We start from the raw sequence: 20,066 nt of genomic DNA on the forward strand, positions 1-20,066 counted from the left end.
TAGTAACGACGTTTTTTTTCTCTAAAGTATGTATATTAACTCACTTGTCGTCAGAGCTCAATGTCATTGTTTATGAGTCTATTGACTCGATTACTCCTTAAGGTATTGAATTTTTCTATTAATCCTACTTGAGCTAAAATATTTCCGTTTTGGGAGTAATTTAACCTAACAAGGGCTCTGCGAGAAAGTTTATTTTGTGTCAGTCCAATGTATAACTACTATGTTTTGGATTCCCCTGTTAAATATTAGCGACCAATTTCAATTAATGCTTTTAGTTGTACTTATCTACCGAATAATTATTTTTCAAGCAGAGTCCTAATTCTTTCTATTTCATTAAGACATTCCATATGTAACTGCTTTTATTGTCAGATTTTTGGGGTGTTTTATATATGCATATATTGACATGAATAGAAATCTTCACCAAGAATTGTATTGGGTTTTAGCACAAATTCACGCAATGTGATTTTCGTTATCTATCCATCTCGCGGGAATCGAACTGAAAATTTAGCGCTTTCACGTTGTAAATACAATTTTGACTCACGAAGGATCTAGATAAACAAAACGCTCCATGTAGTTTGAAGTAACGTTCAAACGATGGATATGGCACTTTTTTCAAATGTTTTATTTTCCAGTAATAATTGTCATCTAAAAGGCCTTTAGCCTTTGTCGGTCATGTAAAGTTCGCTATTTACTATTATTATTTTCGTTTGTTTCAAAATGTGGAAATTTCTTGTACTTCAATGCCCTTTGCTCTGTAATAGTTGTCTTTCTATTCCAATTCATTGTCAAGTGTTGCTTTTACCAATGTACTGTTAAAAAGAAATGACCAGGTGTGCCTTTGTGCCATTTCTGAAATTTCTCTGATAGCTGTCTCTCTCTTTTCATTTCACTGCACCGGATTTATATTTTTCTTAATCTTTTAATTTGTAAATAATTAATCAATTACAAGTATCGATCAATTTTGTAATTATTTATCCTCGCTAAGTTATTAACTTGTTTTTTTTTTTTTTATTATTATTATTATCTGCCTTTACTGCCAGCTGTTCCATGCACTATTTATTTACAACAGTTCCCCAACCACGGAGCAGTTGTATGTATTCGTATGAAATGGTTTTCGAAGGTATTAATAATACCACTTGTTGCTTGATGTACGTTGTTAATCAATCGTGACTGCAGTAATAATTACATATGTTGTACAGGCTGTTAGAGAAAACTATTAAACATGTTAGAAAAACAAAAATTAGTTATCGCAAAATGTTATACACGGAACGTACAGGTTTTAAAGTTGATAATTCGTTACTGAAGTGTTTTTGGCAACAATGCTCAATTACTACAATAACTTAAAAATTATACGGTATTAGTTTGTTGGTTGGTTCGTTTGGTGTTTTATGACACAAAACAACTAGGCCATCTGCACCCAACATCCAGTAAAAAGTTAGAATTAAAGTAAAATTATTAAAATTCATAAAAGGAAATTAAGGTAAAACAAGAAGTTTAATTTTTGAATTAAAAACATAAATATCATTAAACCCAATTTTTATATCTAGTCTACAGCAGTAAGAGAAAAACTACAGAAATATAAGTTGTAAAGGGCTTTCTGTAGCATAATTGTAATTATCATAACTCACCAGAAGACTAACAGGTAAGTTAAAAAATCAGCATTAGTCACCTGAAGTTGGTCTTTCCAGTCCTGGTTTCGAGTTAGTTGACATTACGGCCATTTTCCAATTTCATATCAGACGAGATGTACTTTGATTCTTAAAAATAAATCACATTAAAAAAGGTCTAATTTATAAATTATAAACTTAAACACCATTGAAGCGATTAATGGCCTTTAAAAACTAAAAAATTTCTAAGGTGGACAGTATCACCATCACCAATAACACTGTCTAACGTTATGGATAATCCCTTTGGACAAAACATGTTTAAAATGGTGCCGTCGTTGAGAGTCGTAAAGCCAGCAAGAAAGTAAAATGTGGTTTATTGTGATCTGAGTGTTACACAGACTACACACTGGTGCATCAGTCTCGCATAAAAAAACGATGAGTTAAAAAACTGTGACCAATGAGTAGTCTAGTAACGACAACTTCCTCTTTCCGATCCTGACGGAAGCAAGACGGCCAAAATCTAATAGAGGGTTTTATTTGGAAAAACTTGTTTTCACGTAGCTCATTCCAAGTCGACTGCCAAAAGGCACGACGCCGGGCATTGAATACAGGACCATAGTCCATGTATGGAACAGGCACAGCATTGGTAGTGCCAGAGCAGACAGATTTAGCTGCGGTGTCGGCGATCCCGTTACCGTGAATACCTACGTCGCCTGGTATCTAAAAAAAACAAACTGGATAGAAGTAAATGTTAAAAAGAAATGGGCCAATCGGTTATGAATATCGGCGAGAACAGGGTTAAAACTAACGTGAAGTGATTTCAGGGTCAGTAGAGAACTAAACGAGCAGTATAAATAGTGCAATTTGAGTACTGCTTAGCTTCTATGTGATCCAAGACAAGAGAAATGGAGTTTAGTTCAGCAGTGAACACAGAAACTGTAGAGGGGATTCTGTGCACAACCACCAAACCACAGCAAACCATGGCAGAGCCCATACAGTCGCCTAATTTCGAACCATCCATATAAATAGGAATAGAAGGATGGTTCGAAAGATGTTCAGCAAATAACAGACAGTACTTCCAATCGGGAATGTCTGCTTTTCTCAGATGACTTAAAGACAGATCACATTTGGGGACTGTAATAAGCCACGGTGGGATGGGCTGACCAGTAGATACAGCAATGTTATTCAAGGACAGACTCAATTCATCCAACTGCGCCTGGATATGAAGGCCAAAAGGAGCAATGGCAGATCGTCTGTTCTAAAAAAGCATGGTCCACTGAGGAAGGGAAACACAACCCCAGGTGGGTTGCTGTGGTAAGGACTGACGTTTCAAAGCATACAGTAAAGACAGTGCAGAGCGGAAGTCCCTGATGATGAATGGGGTCCAGCGTCTTCAAGGTCCTGGCAAAATCAAAGACAAGTGACCCATAGACTAGTTTCGATTGAATAAGAGCACAATAGATATTTAGCATAGAACATCGACCTTCTCCCCAAGTGGTAGAAGAGAGGACACGAGGATGTTCAGTGCTCTTGTATATTTGACCTATAGCTACTTGATGTGTTGTATAAAGGTCAGCTTACAGTCAAAGATAAGCCCCAAGAACTTTGTCTCAGGGACCACAGGTAGCGCCGATACGAATTTCAGGATCAGGGTGAATACCTCATTGGCGGCAAAAGTGCATGCAAACGATTTTAGAGAGAGAGAAGTTAAAACCGTTTGCTGTGGTCCACTTCAGTAAATGATTGAGGGCAGTCTTTAGCTGCCGCTTAATATACCTCATGTTCGACAACTGACATGAGATGAGAAAGTGGTCGACATAGAGCCTGTTTGCAACAGTAAGAGGGAGTGATTTAGTGATGGCATTAATCATTATACTGAAAAGTGTGACACTCAAAACACAGCCCTTAGGGACTCCAAGTTCCTGTAGAAAAACGGGAAAGTGTCGACCCCAAACGAACTTGGAGCCTGTCCAATAAAAAGTTTTTAATAAAATGGGCAAATGACCACGTAACGCATATAAATGGAGGTTTTGCAAAATGCCATACCTCCATGTTGTATCATAAGCCTTCTCAGAGTCAAAGAATACTGGTAAAAGATGTCGTTTGAGAAAGGCTTCTCTGATTGACGTTTCAAATCCAATCAGGTGGTCCATGGTAGAGTGTTGTCGTCGGACCTCACACTGAGTAAGCGAGAGGAGATTGTTTGATTCGAGGAACCAAACAAGACGAGAATTAACCATCCTCTCTAAGGTCGTACAGAGACAGCTCGTCAAATCAATTGGACAGTAGTTTGAAGGAATCGTGGGATCCTTCCCAGGCTTAGAGAAACGTAGGACAACATTCTCCTGCCAGATCCGGTTAAAAACATGCTCGTCCTTTCAGCCGTGGTGTATTATAATGTGACGGTCAATCCCACTATTCGTTGGTAAAAGAGTAGCCCAAGAATTGGCGGTGAGTGGTGATGACTAGCCTCCTTCCCTCTTGTCTTACACTGCTATATTAGGTACGGCTAGCGCAGATAGTCTTCGAGTAGCTTTGCGCGAAATTAAAAAACAAACAAACAACGTCATCACGAAGTTAAGGATATGTTACCGTGAAAAAAAAAAAAGAGTTAGGTGAATTATACAATAACTGGCACAAGTTGTTATAATATACGAAGTAAGACACCTGCATAGGAAGACATTATAACACACACTAGTATACATCACTACAAACCTTGAACTGCACTTATTTATCATTTAGTACAATACTAATTGAACTCACATTAAAAACAAACAATATCTACTTCTGAAGGTTCAACATGTTTCGTAATTGTGTTTCGTTCATTAGATGTAAACTGCAGTACAGCAATTATTTCTGTACACTTCGTTTTCGCCAAGAACAAAATACCTCCCTACGTGGGTGCGTTATAATGTGACGGTGAATCCTACTCTTCGTTGGTAAAAGAATAGTCCAAGAGTTGGCGGTGAGATGTGATGACTAGCTGCCTTCTCTCTAGTCTTACATTGCTAAATTAGGGACGGCTAACGCAGATAGTCCTCGTGTAGCTTTGCGCGAAATACAAAAACAGTTGAAACTGGGAACATTTCAGTGGTAACCACACCCGGCAAATTATCCCACGATGTGCATAAATTTTCGGCAAGGTGTACTAACAAACAAATCACACCTGTACCGTCAACGCAGGTGAACAAAAGAAATATTCCTAGTTTTAAAGAATAAACAATTGACACATTTGGCTCAACTGGGATAGAATCACCGAACAAAATAAACCTTGCTATTATCTCTCCACATCTTGATCATAAAACTGTCTGAGAAAGGACTTTAGTATTAAACATGTATTTGTTCATTCGAAGGTGTAACAATGTACTCGTTCAATATGAGTCAAAATTAGCGCCGCACAATGAATTTATCGACGTTTGAGGTTACTCTTACCGGTAGAACCCATACAGGTGTTTCGTGATATATTTTGCTTTCCTTTCATAACAGTTGGTTATCATTTCAACTCCTTTGGTTTATGAGATAGGTGTCTCAAAAATTATTGTTTCGGACAATAAATTAAAGGATTTGTGGTTCTCATTCCGTTACTGCAAAAACGTGCTCCGCACTTTGAGACCGTTGGCTTTCTTATATAAGAGTAGAATGAAGTTAGGTTTAAGTTAAAACAGTGTAAGAAAGCGGCTGGCATTTGGTCAGTCTCTAAGAGATTAGAAAATTGCAATACTCTGAGTCATTAGAAAATGATTAGTGTGTGTATGTTTCACAGCAAAAGCTACATTAGGCTATCTGCTCTGTCTGCTGAAGTAAATCGAATCCCTGATTTTAGTGCTGTAAATCCGTAGAGTTAATGTTTTCCCCCCCGTGGAAGAGAAAATAATTAAAGTAGGCGTGTATAGCAGCTACCTTTAGAATTTCAATCTAGCATGAAGACTACAGCACCTCTTTAATTTATGAAACATTACAACGCAATAAACGGGAAACGGGCACAAGGTAAAAAAGAATGGGGTCGGTTTAGCGTGAGTTTTAGAAAGAAATATAAAAGGCAGGAATTCAACAAAAGAAAGGAAAGAAGATCGGAGAATGTGAGAGAGAACGAATAAACAGAGGGAAGCGAAGGAAGAATGTAATATGTTGCCAGTAAGAAAAAAAAAAACTCTTTCTAAATCAATGTTTTATTGATTACCAGTATTAAACAGCAAGTTGTTATGTTTACATTGGGGTAAGTAAATTTCAGAAAGGAAATTAGATATAAATAAAGTTCATATAACATAATACAGGAAAACGAAGTACCAGAAGGACAATATCGTAACAAACAGTAATGGTCAAATCTCACCGTGCTGACAGACAAGAGTGGCGCGAGATTTATTGGTGGGTAATGTCAACTGCCTTCCCTCTGGTCCAAAAACTGAAAATCACAGACATCTAAACACAGCGAATCAGTCAGTGTGTGGCTATGCGACACGAGTATAAAAAGTGAAATAGTTTACACACTATTTGTATAATATGCTCATACGTCTTTGTTTCCAAATTAAATCACAATCAATATTGTTTCCTTAGTGCCGGAAATGTAACAAAGTGTTAAGCACCATACAGAATCGACATTTCTTCCCAAATAAATTTTGTTACTGTTATCTAGCTTCGGCATGGCCAGGTGGTTAGGGGCGATTTGCTCGCAATCTAAGGGTCGGGGTTCGAATACCTATCACACCAAGCACGTTCGCACTAATAGCCGTGCTGGCGTTATAATGTGACAGTCAATCCCAATATTCGTTGGTAAAAGAGTGGCCTAAAAGTTGGTGGTGACGACAAGATGCCTTCCCTCTAGTCTTACACTGCTAAATTAGGGATGGCTAGCGCAGATGGCCTTCGTGTAGCTTTACGCGAAATTCAAAACAAACAAACTCCTATTTCTCAGTATAAGATCAACGAATGTGACGCAAAAGGTAACTCCACAAACCTTATTATGAAGTTACGACATTTTTATTATTTGTATTCAACATTTTAGCTTTTTCAAATTTAACAATGTTTTTTTCTTTGGACGAAAGAGTTCTGAGAGACGAAGAAAAAAGGCCATTTGTTGAGGAAGCCGAACGACTGAGAATAATTCATAAGAAGGAACATCCAGACTATAAATACCAACCCAGGCGAAGAAAACCCATGAAAGGCATTCATGTTAACAACCCTACTGTAGAGAACGTCGTTGGAGTACAGGGCGCAACAGTCGTGTTCAGGTAAACAGAGTTTTACTTGTCAATAATCAAAAAATAATTACTGTGTTTCTTCATCAATACGCATGCTCTGCCCACTGCGGTTCTCGAAACCCGAATTTCATTACTGTTAAGCCGTACCTTATTTCAATCTTTCGCTAAAATAATGTTACACTGAATTAAATTTAACTTCTAGCTTTCATTTGTAACTTGGAAATATAAAGAAGGCTTAATAATATACTGAAGCACAAAGTTTTAAATCAGAGCATTTAAGCCTAACGTGATTTTCTATTTCATCAAATAATAAATTTGTAATTTAAACGGAAAATTGAATTGAGTCTAAAATTTCTTCATATTGTACACATACAACTGGATAAGGATGTTTAAGGTAGGAATTGAACACCTTAATATTAATTTAGAATGTAACGGATTTTAGTCATCAAATATACATAGACAGTAATATAAAAACAATAACGAAGTCTATTAAGTAGATACAGTAATGCGGGTCTAAAATTCAATGGATTTTGTTATCAATCAAAAGAAACAGAAAGAAAAAACAGGAATGTTTTCTTGAACATGAATCAGCTAATTATTGACCAAACTTGTGAGAATTCAATATGGATAATATTTCGCCATATTTTACTTTACTAAGCTGAACAAATACACAGTTACGACAAAAGTGTTCGTCCCCTGCGTCCCGAGTGGTTTTTTGCTCATAACTTAAAAAGTATCACGATTAGGCTAATAGAAGTGTCATATATTATCAATATTATACTAACACACATCTACATAATTTCTTATGTAAATTAAACGACAAATAAACTGTTTATAAACAAATAACCAAAAATAGCAGCAGCAGAAAGTGTTCGTACAGTTCAGAACGTGTGAAAAGACTGATATTCCCGTAACAATTTTGTTCAGTTTGGCGAATAAACTACATTGTACCATTCCAGAACTAGACACTGGGTTCATAATTATTGAAATTTAGCCAGCAAAAAAATGTATTTCCGGCAATTTAGCGCCGTCTCCGTCATTATCTGCTTGGTCATCATGGCGAACAGAAAACAACTGTCCAGTCATTTGAAAAAACCGAATTATTGTAAAATACAAGTCTCGTGTGTCCCTTTCCGGTATTGCTACACAACTTAATGTGCAGAAATATACTGTTCAAAGCATAATTTCCAAGTTTAAGCTTACAGGATCAGCTGCTAACATCCCCGTTACACCAACTAGCTCGCCCTTTCAGCATGGGGGCGTAGTAATGTGACAGTGTATACCACTATTCGTTGGTATAAGAGTAGCCCAAGTGTTGGTGGTGGATGACGATGACTAGCTGTCTTCCCTCTAGTCTTACACTGCTAAATTAGGGACGGCTATGGAAGATTGCCCTCGTGTAGCATTGTGCAAAATTCAAAAACAAAGAAACAAGTTTACAATTTCTGGTGATCACCTATCTGTACATGTCTAAATAATTGCATTTTTTCATGAATCCCATTTTTCGTCATTCCCAGGCTTCATTCTTGGCATAGCTATACAAATGTAGTTGTCAGGTGTTTGGGTTATAATACTTTCTGCTTGCGCTAGATGAGAGCATTTATAACATTCCTTGTTATTTCCAACGATTCATAGTTTCCGTGTAGCTTCCATAACACTTCAGCCAATGTGAATAAAGAAAATATGTAGAACAATAATTCGGAGTTGTTGGGGGGTGTGAAAACTTCTCAGTTCATCATTCATTCCAACACATTTTGTAATTGGAATAGATGGTTTGGTTTGGTTTGAATTTAGCGCAAAACTACACGAGGGCTACCTGTGCTAGCTGTTCCGAGAGGAAAGGCAGCTAGTCATCACTACACACCGCCAACTCTTCGGCTATTCTTTTACCAACCAACAGTGGGATCGGGTTGGATTGTTTGAATTTTGTGTAAAGCTACATGAGGGTTATCTGCGCTAGCCATCTCTAATTTTCTAGTGTAAGACTAGAGGGAAGACAGCTGATCATCAACATCTACCGCCAACTCTTGGGCTACTCTTTTGCCAACGAATAGTGGGATTCTCCGTCACCTTATAGTTCCCCACGGCTGAAAAGGCGTGTGTGGTGTAACGCAGATTCGAACCCACGATCCTCATATTACGAGTCGATTACCTTAACCACCTAGCCATGCCGGGCCTTAGTGGGATTGACCTAACATTATAACGCTCTCACGGCTGAAAGGGCAAGCATGTTTGATGTGACGAGGATTCAAACCCGCGATCCTCAAACTACGAGTTGACTGCTTTAACCGCCTGACCATGTCGGGCCTGGAAGAGACGAGTCCAGAAATTCTTCAGTGTTGTAGGAAACGTCCCCAAGACTCCTCTCGCCCCTTTTCTAATATGTTCAAGCAAAACTGCATCCAAGTTAGGAAACCTGCTTTAGGAAAAACCTGCAGAACGTATAAAAAACTACTTAAGAAATATTGCTGAGGTAAAAAAATAAGTAAAAAAATCATGTCTTTCATGACTCAAATATGGAACTAATACTGTTACACATTATCATAGGAAACTAAACTAGAAGTTTGTAACCTTTTGCTCTTTTCAAGGTCCTTGTAGACAATGTGTAAGAAATAAATTAATTATGGAACAAAACAGATCAGATTCTATTACAAAGCCATGTGATCCATGCGTATAGGTATCTTAGATCAATACTGGAAATAGATCGTAAGTTTTAAACATTCAACTCGAACTGTTTAATGGGAAACAGGTTTCATGTTCGTTATAAACATAAACCATACCTATCTTTCATATGCGGCGAAATGTAATCAGCGTCGACAAATTTCTCTAGCTAGGGAGCGCCGGATGTGCGACCCAGTAAAGTCATGGCTAATATATATATATAAAGATTATAAGAAAAGCAAAAACAAAAACGACGTCCAGTGACTGAAACAGACCAGACACAAGGGCAAAACGTCACATATCTGTAAGACTAAACTGTACCATATTCCATAAGCCCAGAGGTCAGGCACTAGAGGGTGCTAGTATTTAGACACAACTGTTTTTAACTCCTCTTTAAACTCATGTCCTGAATAGAATAAACGTTGCATTTAAAGCAACTTTTAACACCAGAAATTTTTTGCTTGCCCTTGCTTAAATTATGTTTTTAAGATGAGATGAATGGTATATATGGTTATTAATTTTCTTCTATATAACTAAGGTACTTCTTTGCTAGGCTAATAAAGGATACACTTACGGTATCCTGCTAAACCTCTTAGTTACTTAAAACAAATTTTGTATACCTTGTCGTTTAACACTGACCTTCACGTTTCCATATACACACACACACACACATATAGGTCGATCTTTTGCAAATTGTAAACTTAGCACACACGGCTTTGCTATCATTGCCGTAGTTAGTTGAGTATGTTTTCTTTTTTAACTTGTTTAGTTACAGAATATGAAAGTTTTTACCCGAAAAATTAAATTGAAAACGTTTCGTCTTATTCAATTTCACGCTAAGTTATACCAGCGCTACCTGTCCCTAACTTTGAAACGACAGAAAAAAGAGAGAGAAAAGGCAGGTAGTCAAAACCATCAGTTCTTGTGACATTCGCATCTGACCAACAGGACTCAAGATTTAAATCCTTGAGTAACAGTTAAGACATACTATCCGCTAATGTACTTAAAAGATACTGTTCATTATACAAGTCTCTTTGTTTATACTATCCATTATTCTATATTGTTAATATTTATCATTCTCATGCATTATTAGCAGCGAACTTTGTTTCTCAGTCGTTATGTCTTTACGTCAGCTTTCTCAAATACAGCTTTACAAGTTAACTGTTAGACAGGGCAAACAATAACCAGCAAGTTCAAGTTGAACAAATATAGATGGAACCACTCCCCTAAACCACGAACGCCTCATGGACTATAGTAATTTATTTCGTGGCTTTTAAGTTTATTGAGTAACTAATCTTAACGCCATTCGTTCGTACTTTGTTTGTAACTCTGAAGACTTATAACGTTAAAAACCTGGTTTCGATACTGGTGGCGGGCACAGCATAGATAACCATTGTGTAGCTTGGAGATTACCTGCAAACAAAAACTGTCAGCATTGGAATACCATCTGGAATACCAGTTTAGCTTGTGAAAAGTCAGTTTGAATCTGATACTGTACGAGATCCTGAGAATATCTTATACATACAACTATTGCAAATGAATCGAATATACTAACGTATCTTTTGAACTTCACTTCCAAGCATGTCTCATTAACGTGTTAATTGATGTATTAACCTCAGAATGACAGACAGGTGCAGCTTGTTTCTTTTCACAGAATACAATTAAATTCAAAAGCTTTTTTTTTCAGTAAAACATAAAACACTTATGATAACTGCAGGAAAACGTACATTAGTTTTTACGCAATAGTTAGGTTGAGATTTACTACACGGGTTGAAAATTTAAATATACAAAACAACTAACATCGTTCGATTACTTAAATTAATTTTAAAAATTTGTAAATATTCAAGTTAAACCGTAAATAAAGTTCAGAAATTTTGTTATTACGGTTGATTAGCGGCATGATTTACTAAATATTCTTGGCCTACATTTTGCTTCCGGAGCGGGTTCTAGTAAAAAACAACAGAAATAATAAAATAAACATTTCTGGTATCTTAACCTCGAACTTTATTCTTTGGCCGTAACTAAATTTTACTTTGATACAAGATATATTCCCTAACGTATTCTGATGTTTGCACAGATTTACCAATGCTTATAAATCGAGTGGAAATAGCAAGTAAAATAACTTACTCATTCACATTTTGAAAAGTAATACAAGATTTAAATAGCAAGTAAAATAACTTACTCATTCACATTTTGAAAAGTAATACAAGATTTAAATAGCAAGTAAAATAACTTACTCATTCACATTTTGAAAAGTAATACAAGATTTAAATAGCAAGTAAAATAACTTACTCATTCACATTTTGAAAAGTGATACAAGATTTAAATAGCAAGTAAAATAACTTACTTATTCAAATTTTGAGAAGTGATACAAGATTTAAATAGCAAGTAAAATAACTTACTCATTCACATTTTGAGAAGTGATACAAGATTTAAACGTATCAGATTTCATTAATTTGTGTATTAAACGTTGTGAATAGGTCACTAAAGTCAGAGAAAGAGAGCCCCACTGGTGATCAGAGTCCTGCAGCTCATAGTCCTCAACAAACTCCTTCACCGTCCTCCACTCAGGGTCCACCAACTCCTCCAACAACTCCAAATCAAAGAGATTCTTCGGTGGGAAGAAGACGGGTGGTTGACAGTCGGCGACGTGTTCACCTTCCCAAGCAAGGTAAATCTCTTATCAATTAATGTATTTTTCTCCCGTTGATGCTGTGGTTTGGTTTGTTTGGAATTAATCACAAAGCCATACAATGGGCTATCTGAGCTCAGTCCACCACGGGTATCGAAACTCAGTTTGTAGCGGTGCTCCGCTGTGCAGCTGCAGGACAATGCTGAGGTTAACCCGATCCGTGTGTCAGAAACAATAATTATTTCTTGTTTGCCAGTTTCCAGTTATTAATAAATAAAATGACTATAATAAGTAATTGGTGTTTCAAATAAGTAAAGAAAAAATACTTATCAAAATTTAGAGTTGAATATGACTTTAAATAAAAAATATATAACAAATACAATTTATTTACTTAATCTAGCCCACAACACGACAGTTCTTAATTTATGATGTATCTATCACACCTAGGCCTTTACTATGTCTGTCGTATTCAAGTCTGGTTTTGGTCGAAAGGTCACGTGGGTTATGGATACGACGGATGAAGCGTGACTGACACGTTCTTCCTTTCATTAACTCACAAATTATTAGAATTTAGAAGCAGTAAATTAATATCTAATTATTTCAACTTCAATTGTATTTTGTTACTCTTTATGAACACATACTCAAAAAATGATACAGCACTAATAACCGATTTCAATATTCGGAGTTCCATAATATAGGCCCGGCGCGGCCAGGTAGCTGAGGCACTCCACCCGTAATCCCAGGGGCGTGGGTTCGAATCCCCGTCGCACCAGACATGCTCGCCCTTTCAGCCGTGGGGGAGTTATAATGTTACGATCAATCCCACTATTCGTTGGTAAAAGAGTAGCCCAAAAGTTGATGGTGGGTGGTGATGACTAGCTGCCTTCCCTCTAGTCTTACACTGCTAAATTAGGGACGGCTAGCGCAGATAGTTTTCGTGTAGCTTTGCACGAAATTCAAAAACAAACCAAACAAACAATCCATTATGTAACTTTTTCAACTGGTTGGGTTTTGTACTCATAAGTTACAAAACACACTTTATAAGTGAAGGTTAACAAACATATAACACCATGTAACACAAATTTTGTTCCTGGATAGTATGTGTTATTTCTTAATTACTAATGTTGTAAAAGTACAGAAAATGGCCATTATTCCCTTCAAACTTTGTTTTTGTGACCTGGATAATGAAATTTAGAAATTAACATATTTTCTATGTAAAAACGGGCAAATTTGCACATTTTCATTTGCATAAGGTCTGAATAAAACAACATATGAATCACGATTTACATGTATTTATACTAAAGTTATACAAAACTGAACAAAAATGTTTAGAAGTGAGTAATTTTTCGAGATTTGGGACTGTAATGTAAATCACTTTCATGTATCAGCCCCTAAATATAGTCTCCCATCATGTTTTCGTTATACGCTCCCAGGTCACAAAAGCAATTGGGAAATAACACTTTCTGCGCAGGAACAAGGAAAAGTAAAAATTTTGTCACATAGTGTAATTTAGAAATGTGGACATATATATATATATATATACACACACACGACTATACGTCTAAAGTAGAAATTGTCTGTAGCCGCGAATTTTTGGTTTGTTTGTTTTTACCTAACAGTGAATATTTATTAAAATTATAGTTAATGCTACAATGATTTGGAAAATGGTCTTTGTTGTTGGAATAAAATTTGGGTCAATCATAACCTTCGACTGTTATAAGTGACACCTTTTTCCTTCAGGTGAACAGGAAGGGCAGCCGATCGACTTCAGTCATGTTGACGTTGGTCAGCTCTCGACTGAGGCCATCGGTAATTTCGACGAGTCCGAACTTGATCAATATCTCCCTCTACAAAGCCGTCCTTTTCCTTCCTTCAGAAACACACTCGCTAATCAAAACACACAAACACCAGATAATTCAGTAAATGCTTACAGTCCCAACTGGATCCCTAAATCCTTGCCGTCCATAACAACCACGTCTTCTGCGATAGAAACGGGAATCTATGGAACTCAGTGTCTCGTCACACCAAACAGTTCAGGTCAGCAAACATTCGATCCAGTGCCCGCCCGCCTGTCCACTGGTACTGGTACCAAAATAGGTGTTCTGACTCCACTCCAAGGCTGTAACACCATAACGAGCCGCTATTCCACCAGCCCGTTGGCAAGCTACTCTTGTTCGGACAGTAGCAGTAACAGTAGTAAAGGCGGTCAAGAAGATTCCGTCAAGTTCCAAGAACTCACGCCGGTTGTGAAACCACGTGGTCGAACCTCCACTTCTGTTCTCATGGGAAATGCTGTTGATCTCCAGAACATGAATACCCATTGCAACTTTGTAGAAGACACTCCTTTCAGTACATCTCCCAATGGTTACGGCAGTCTTCCACCACTGGCTCCTGTCAGCACATCTCCATACGGTTACTATAGCAGCCAAGAAGGTTCTGTGATGTCAACGTACCAGTACCCTTCTTCGTCTGGTCCAAAATCCATTTACAGAGGAATGGGCATCTACGAGGAAGTATGGTCATCATACGTTTAATTGAGGAATCATCTTCAGCTCTCCAAGATGTTCCACTGAATTGCTGCCAAAGACCAACATATCCCCCCTTTGTCTAGTTTTATTGATAAGCCACTGAAATAGATTGCAACTAAAATTACATATTATCTTTAAGTACTCTTATTAATAAAAGTAACGACTGGGGTGAATTAGTGTCGAACAAACACGTTTGGAATAATACGCACGAATTACTATTTTTATACTGGGTTAGCTTTTTTGTAAATTGTGTGTATAATTAAATCTAAGTGCCTTAAGCAGGATGGCTACACTGAAGTGGGTATTATTAACGTTATGATTTGTGCAATAATATTTTGTGCTTTAAAATGGAAATTTTATGTTTATAAATTAGTGTGCAATTTTTTCTCTCTTTTTGTCGGTAACTAATTTCACATTTACAGAAATATAGCAAAATACTTTCATCTGGTTTCACTTACATTTCTTTTTATGTAGCAGCCAAAGGTTGTTAAGTTTCGTGTACAAACCAAAAGTTACTCATACACTTAATTACGATTAACATTTTTTATCTGCCATTAACACGTCTCCATAAAAACACAGTAAATAATTTAACACCTTAAAATCATGCTTTCCACAGCAGTATCCGTAATTGGTTTCAATACAATACTTAAGAACGTTAAAATTATGCATTCCACACCAATGATCCTAATTTCAATAGAATACTTACACACGTTAAAATTACGCTTTCCACAATAATAACCTTTATTGATTACGACAGAATACTTGAGTATGTTAAAATTACACTTTCCGCAACGATAACTAACTACATTCTGAACTCGTACTTTACAACTGTTTACAACTATTTATAAATGTTAGATAAAAAGTACCTTGAAGGTGTTTTGGATGAAGTAAACAGAGTGGGTAGGGTTGTAAGCCTTATTATTCTGATGTTCAAGTTCCTCTGTTGGACTTACAATAGATGTACCACAAATTGTCTAAAGTGTTACTATACTGAATCTGTTTTCTATCATTCATGTTCTAAATAAAAAACAGTTGGAAAGACTCCTACTTCCTATTAAAACGTTCTACGCTTAAAACTTTATAACGAATAATATATATATGAATATAATATTTTCATTCCTTGTGTGTGTGTGTAAGCTAACACATCGAATTCCTTGTTAATAATCACAGAAACAATCAATATATATAAATACGTATTCATATGGTAAGTACAATTGTTAAGCTATTCATATAGTTATCAGAATTAATAGTTTCTTTGTAATATGCACATTTTATGAAACTATTATTATAGGAATCGGAGAGTTTGCTGAACTGTTTGTATATTTGGTGTTAATCATCTTGTCCTTATATTTTCCAGTATATTTTTTCACGCTTTATATTTTATTGGAAATCAAAGTATAAGTGAGGATAGTATCGTGGTAAGAGTATTTTCAGTGTAACATGAAACATTTGTGTCAACTTCAGGTATTACTCAAAAAATTAGTTGTGTATTATTTGTCGCAGGCTACATGAATTGTTGTCTTTTGCAACAGGCAAGGTGCATACGATGAAATATTGTTGAAGTCCAAAACTATAATGCTATGTAGCTCTACCAATAATTTAAAAAAATCATTAAATATAAATATGTAATTCAGTGTTAAGTCACGTATTTGTGAAGGAAGAAGGAAATTTGAGTCGAATTACTCATTTACTTTGGTGTTAGAAACCCGTTTCATTTAAGTTAGAAAAATTCGAAAATTCTTACGAATATTTATATATTTTTCTTACAAAAACCAAACACTTATGTATGGTTATATTATTCACTTTCCATAGAAAGTGATATGGAAATATCCATATCATTTAATGAAAAAAAAAATGTCTAGCTGACTAAAGTTCCCCAAAAGAGCGATTTTTATTTCCACTCAGTGATTTGTAACTGTTCATATGTCTGTTTAGATAAGAGAAGTTCTCATTGGACTTTATAACCATTTATCTTGAAATAAAATATTTGGTAATGTCCAATGCTGGCACATTGGATTCACAAACAGATTAAGGCACTTTCCCGCTGTTTGATTTCGTATAATTTTTGTTCACTCTGGTAAATCGTAATTATGTCTGATATGGGAGACATTTCACAATCACCATATTTATGGTAAATACTTTAATTATTTTTAACGCATAAGATAAATAAATACAATGTCATTTACAATTTGTTTAGATTTTTCTTTAAATTCTTTCCGATTTTGTCAGTCAAATGATACTGTAGATTATATTATTTGAAATCAAAGGTCACGATTTCCAAGTATGTTATTTAAAAGCAAAAGTCACGACTTCCAAGTATATGCCGGAAAATAAGAGCAGAAAATTAACGAACTTTTTTTTTGCGTTAATTTTAGTCAGTTGAAGGCCTTGCTTTATTTGCTTGTTTCAAGTTAAGCGCGAAGCTACATAATGGGTTATCTGTGCTCTCCCCACCACGACTATCGAAACCCGCCTTCTTGTGTTGTAAGTCGGCAGACATACCGCTGTGTCACTTGGGATTTTGACGTCGCGCATTGATACGCTGGATCAGAATGACATTTTGTAAGAAGTAATCACATATGAGCACGATTCTGAGTCTCGAAATTTTAAAATATAAAGCAAACCAACTTGATTTACTATTAATTAGTTAAGTTATCCTTCTTGCATTTTAAACAAAATCACATTGAATTTAAAACATTTCCGATAAATTATCAATTCGAATGGGATAAGCATGTTTACGTTCCGTTGCTACATATTTCTAGTTTTAATTATTCATATGTCATCCATCGAATTTTTTATTATCAGAGTCTCGAGTGAACTAAGAATCTGAATATCGCGGGTTCGATTCTCTATACCACTAAACATGTTCGTGTTTGAGCAGACGTGCCACGTTAGTATGTGAAGGTGAATCCCACTATTAGTGAGTAAAATAGTAGCTCAATAATTGGCGGTGGGCGGTGATGATTAGCTGCCTTCCCTCTAGTCTTACACCCCTAAATTAGGAACAGCTAACGCAGATAGCCCTCGCACAGCTTTGCGCGAAATTCAAAACCCAAACCAGAGGTTCAATTTTTTTGGTCATTAACACGAGTTTTAAGAAACATGAAAATATTCAATGTGCATTACACACGAATAAAGTTGCCATAATATAACACTTTTTTTATAGTTCTCACACAAAGCAGGGTGTGGTCTATTGGCTAATATGCGAGGCTGCGGGTCCAAAGTTCAAGACCGTTGAAAAAATTCCGTACTTGTAACTATAACAACATTATGATCAAGTCAATTTCTGCTATTGGTTAAGATTAGCCCCTTAACCCTTAAACGGCGGCCATCATCAATTGATGCTGCTACCTACAACATTCCCCCTGTTTAAGGGTTAAGCAGGATGTAGTTGTTGTTTTTTAGTTGATATCCCTTTGTTGAAAATAAAAAAATAGTTATGCCGTCTGAATACTGAAGCCTTTAGCTCACGTGTCGCATGAAGTGCCATTAAAATCCAGAATACCAAACAGTTTAATGAAAATCTAGTTAAAATTATTGGGTACTTTAGTAAGAACAGGTATTTAGAACGATTCAGAAAAGATTATAGCGTTAACTAGGTTTCATTTGCTAGCTGTTAACTTTTGTTTCGTTACGTGGTATTATAGATGATCGATGCGATCAAACTTATCAAACTTCTAAACATGTAGTGTTAAAAACTGTAAATAAAGTTTTGAAAATGTACAGAGTCGCTCTATTTATTGTGACTGGAAAAAAAAGTATAATTCTTATACAGAAATACATAATGATTTCAACGAATATGAGCTACTACAAAACACAGATCTCTAAGAATTCTACCAGAGAAACTGAAACACAAAAACCGCCGTCTTAGATTTCTACCAAGATGAATAATTATTATTCTAAAATGTCACCAACATACAGAATTTGATATCTAACCCTGAATATACCTCAAACACTGCGTTAGAGAATTCCAACCCAACAAGACTGGTTTCTGTAAAAATATACCACAACCCGAAATCAGTCATCGTGTACAGTACCAATCAAGTGCGTCATTATGAAGCAAGAGTTTGGAAAAAATGGTTCTCAAACCCTTGGTTCTTGAACATTGCAAATATGAGGAGTCAAATAACATTATGTTTAACCTACACGTTAAATTTACTGTATGAAAACTATGCTAAGACAGATCAGGTACCAGTGATATTTAGTTTTAGAAGTAAATACCACCAGTTATTAGTTCTATCGAAAATACGTTCATACATCGTTGGAAGGAATAACGTATTAAAATTAACTATTTGCGTATTGTTCAATGTTTAAAAACTCACATTTTACAAAACAACGATTATTTTTTTACACAGTTCTAAAAATGAGCCCGTTTCCAGTCCCAAAACTACAGCAAAATTCAAATGTACAGGGTAAAAAAATACAAACTCGATGGGACTGAAACGAGCCTCATACATTCGAAATGTAAGTTAAGATCCAACGTTATTATGTGGTCTGAAAGAATAGGTCTTGGGTATTGAACGTGATGTCACACAGCTCGTATTAATTGTTTGAACGCTTTTTTATGCAGACTCACACCGCTAGAAACTGGGTTTCGATACCCGTGGTGGGCATAACACAGCCCATTGTATAGCACTGTACTTAATTCAAAACAAACATGTTGAAATACCTGCTTAAATTATAAATGGCCAAAGCAGATAAGACTGTACAGATATAAACAAATTTATTAAAATACTGAAATACACAATTCGTCCGCATGTATTATAAATATCACACATACAAAAGAATAATGGAAACGTCTTTCACATCTTAAATAAACCTCTAAGGCCATAAAGGAACTGTTGTCTGTGCATTTGTGAAAGGAAATTAGTCCATCCAGAAACCCGAAGTCACGTGATTAATTCACCCACAACGAGTGGCGTAATAAAAAAAAAACGGTTTGGTTTGTTTTGAATTCCGCGCAAAGCTACACGAGGACTATCTGCGCTAGCCGTTTCTAAGTTAGCAGTGTAAGTCTGGAAGGAAGGCAGCTGGTCATCACCACCCACCCCTAACTCTTGGGCTACTCTTTTACCAACGAATAGTTGGAGTGACCGTCACATTATAACGGGCCCACGGCTGAAAAGGCGAACATGTTTGGTGTGACGGAAAGAAAACAGAGTTTTGTTTGTTTGTAGCTGAACACAAAGCTAGACATGCCGCTGTGCCATTGGGAAGCAGACAGAACTGGAAAATCTCACAGGATTCTTATACAGATTCTTCTGTTTTTTAATTTCTTGAGAGTGTGTGTGGGGTGGGGTTAAGTACAGGAGTTCTCATCGCTTAGAACTAAAATTAACTTAAACACCCTGTATTTAATTATCCATAGTAAACTGTCGAGAATACACAAAACCCATAATGAAGTTTAAAGATAATGTGACGGTCAGCATACATGAAGGAA

General features: G+C 36.1%; 1 protein-coding gene across 1 annotated transcript in view; it reads left to right on the forward strand.

Moving 5' to 3' along the window:
- The window catches only part of LOC143255178 (transcription factor Sox-8-like), a 44,985-nt gene extending 26,636 nt beyond the window's left edge, over nucleotides 1-18,349 (forward strand). The window contains exons 2-4 of the mRNA XM_076510432.1: nucleotides 6,650-6,835; nucleotides 11,947-12,137; nucleotides 13,839-18,349. Of these exons, the coding sequence (XP_076366547.1) occupies nucleotides 6,650-6,835; nucleotides 11,947-12,137; nucleotides 13,839-14,632 (1,171 nt within the window). The 3' untranslated portion in view covers nucleotides 14,633-18,349. The remainder of the gene's footprint in view (nucleotides 1-6,649; nucleotides 6,836-11,946; nucleotides 12,138-13,838) is intronic.
- The last annotated feature ends 1,717 nt before the right edge of the window (nucleotides 18,350-20,066 follow it).

The sequence above is a fragment of the Tachypleus tridentatus genome, chromosome 7, assembly GCF_004210375.1.
Source record: "Tachypleus tridentatus isolate NWPU-2018 chromosome 7, ASM421037v1, whole genome shotgun sequence".
In the NCBI taxonomy this organism is placed as follows: domain Eukaryota; kingdom Metazoa; phylum Arthropoda; class Merostomata; order Xiphosura; family Limulidae; genus Tachypleus; species Tachypleus tridentatus.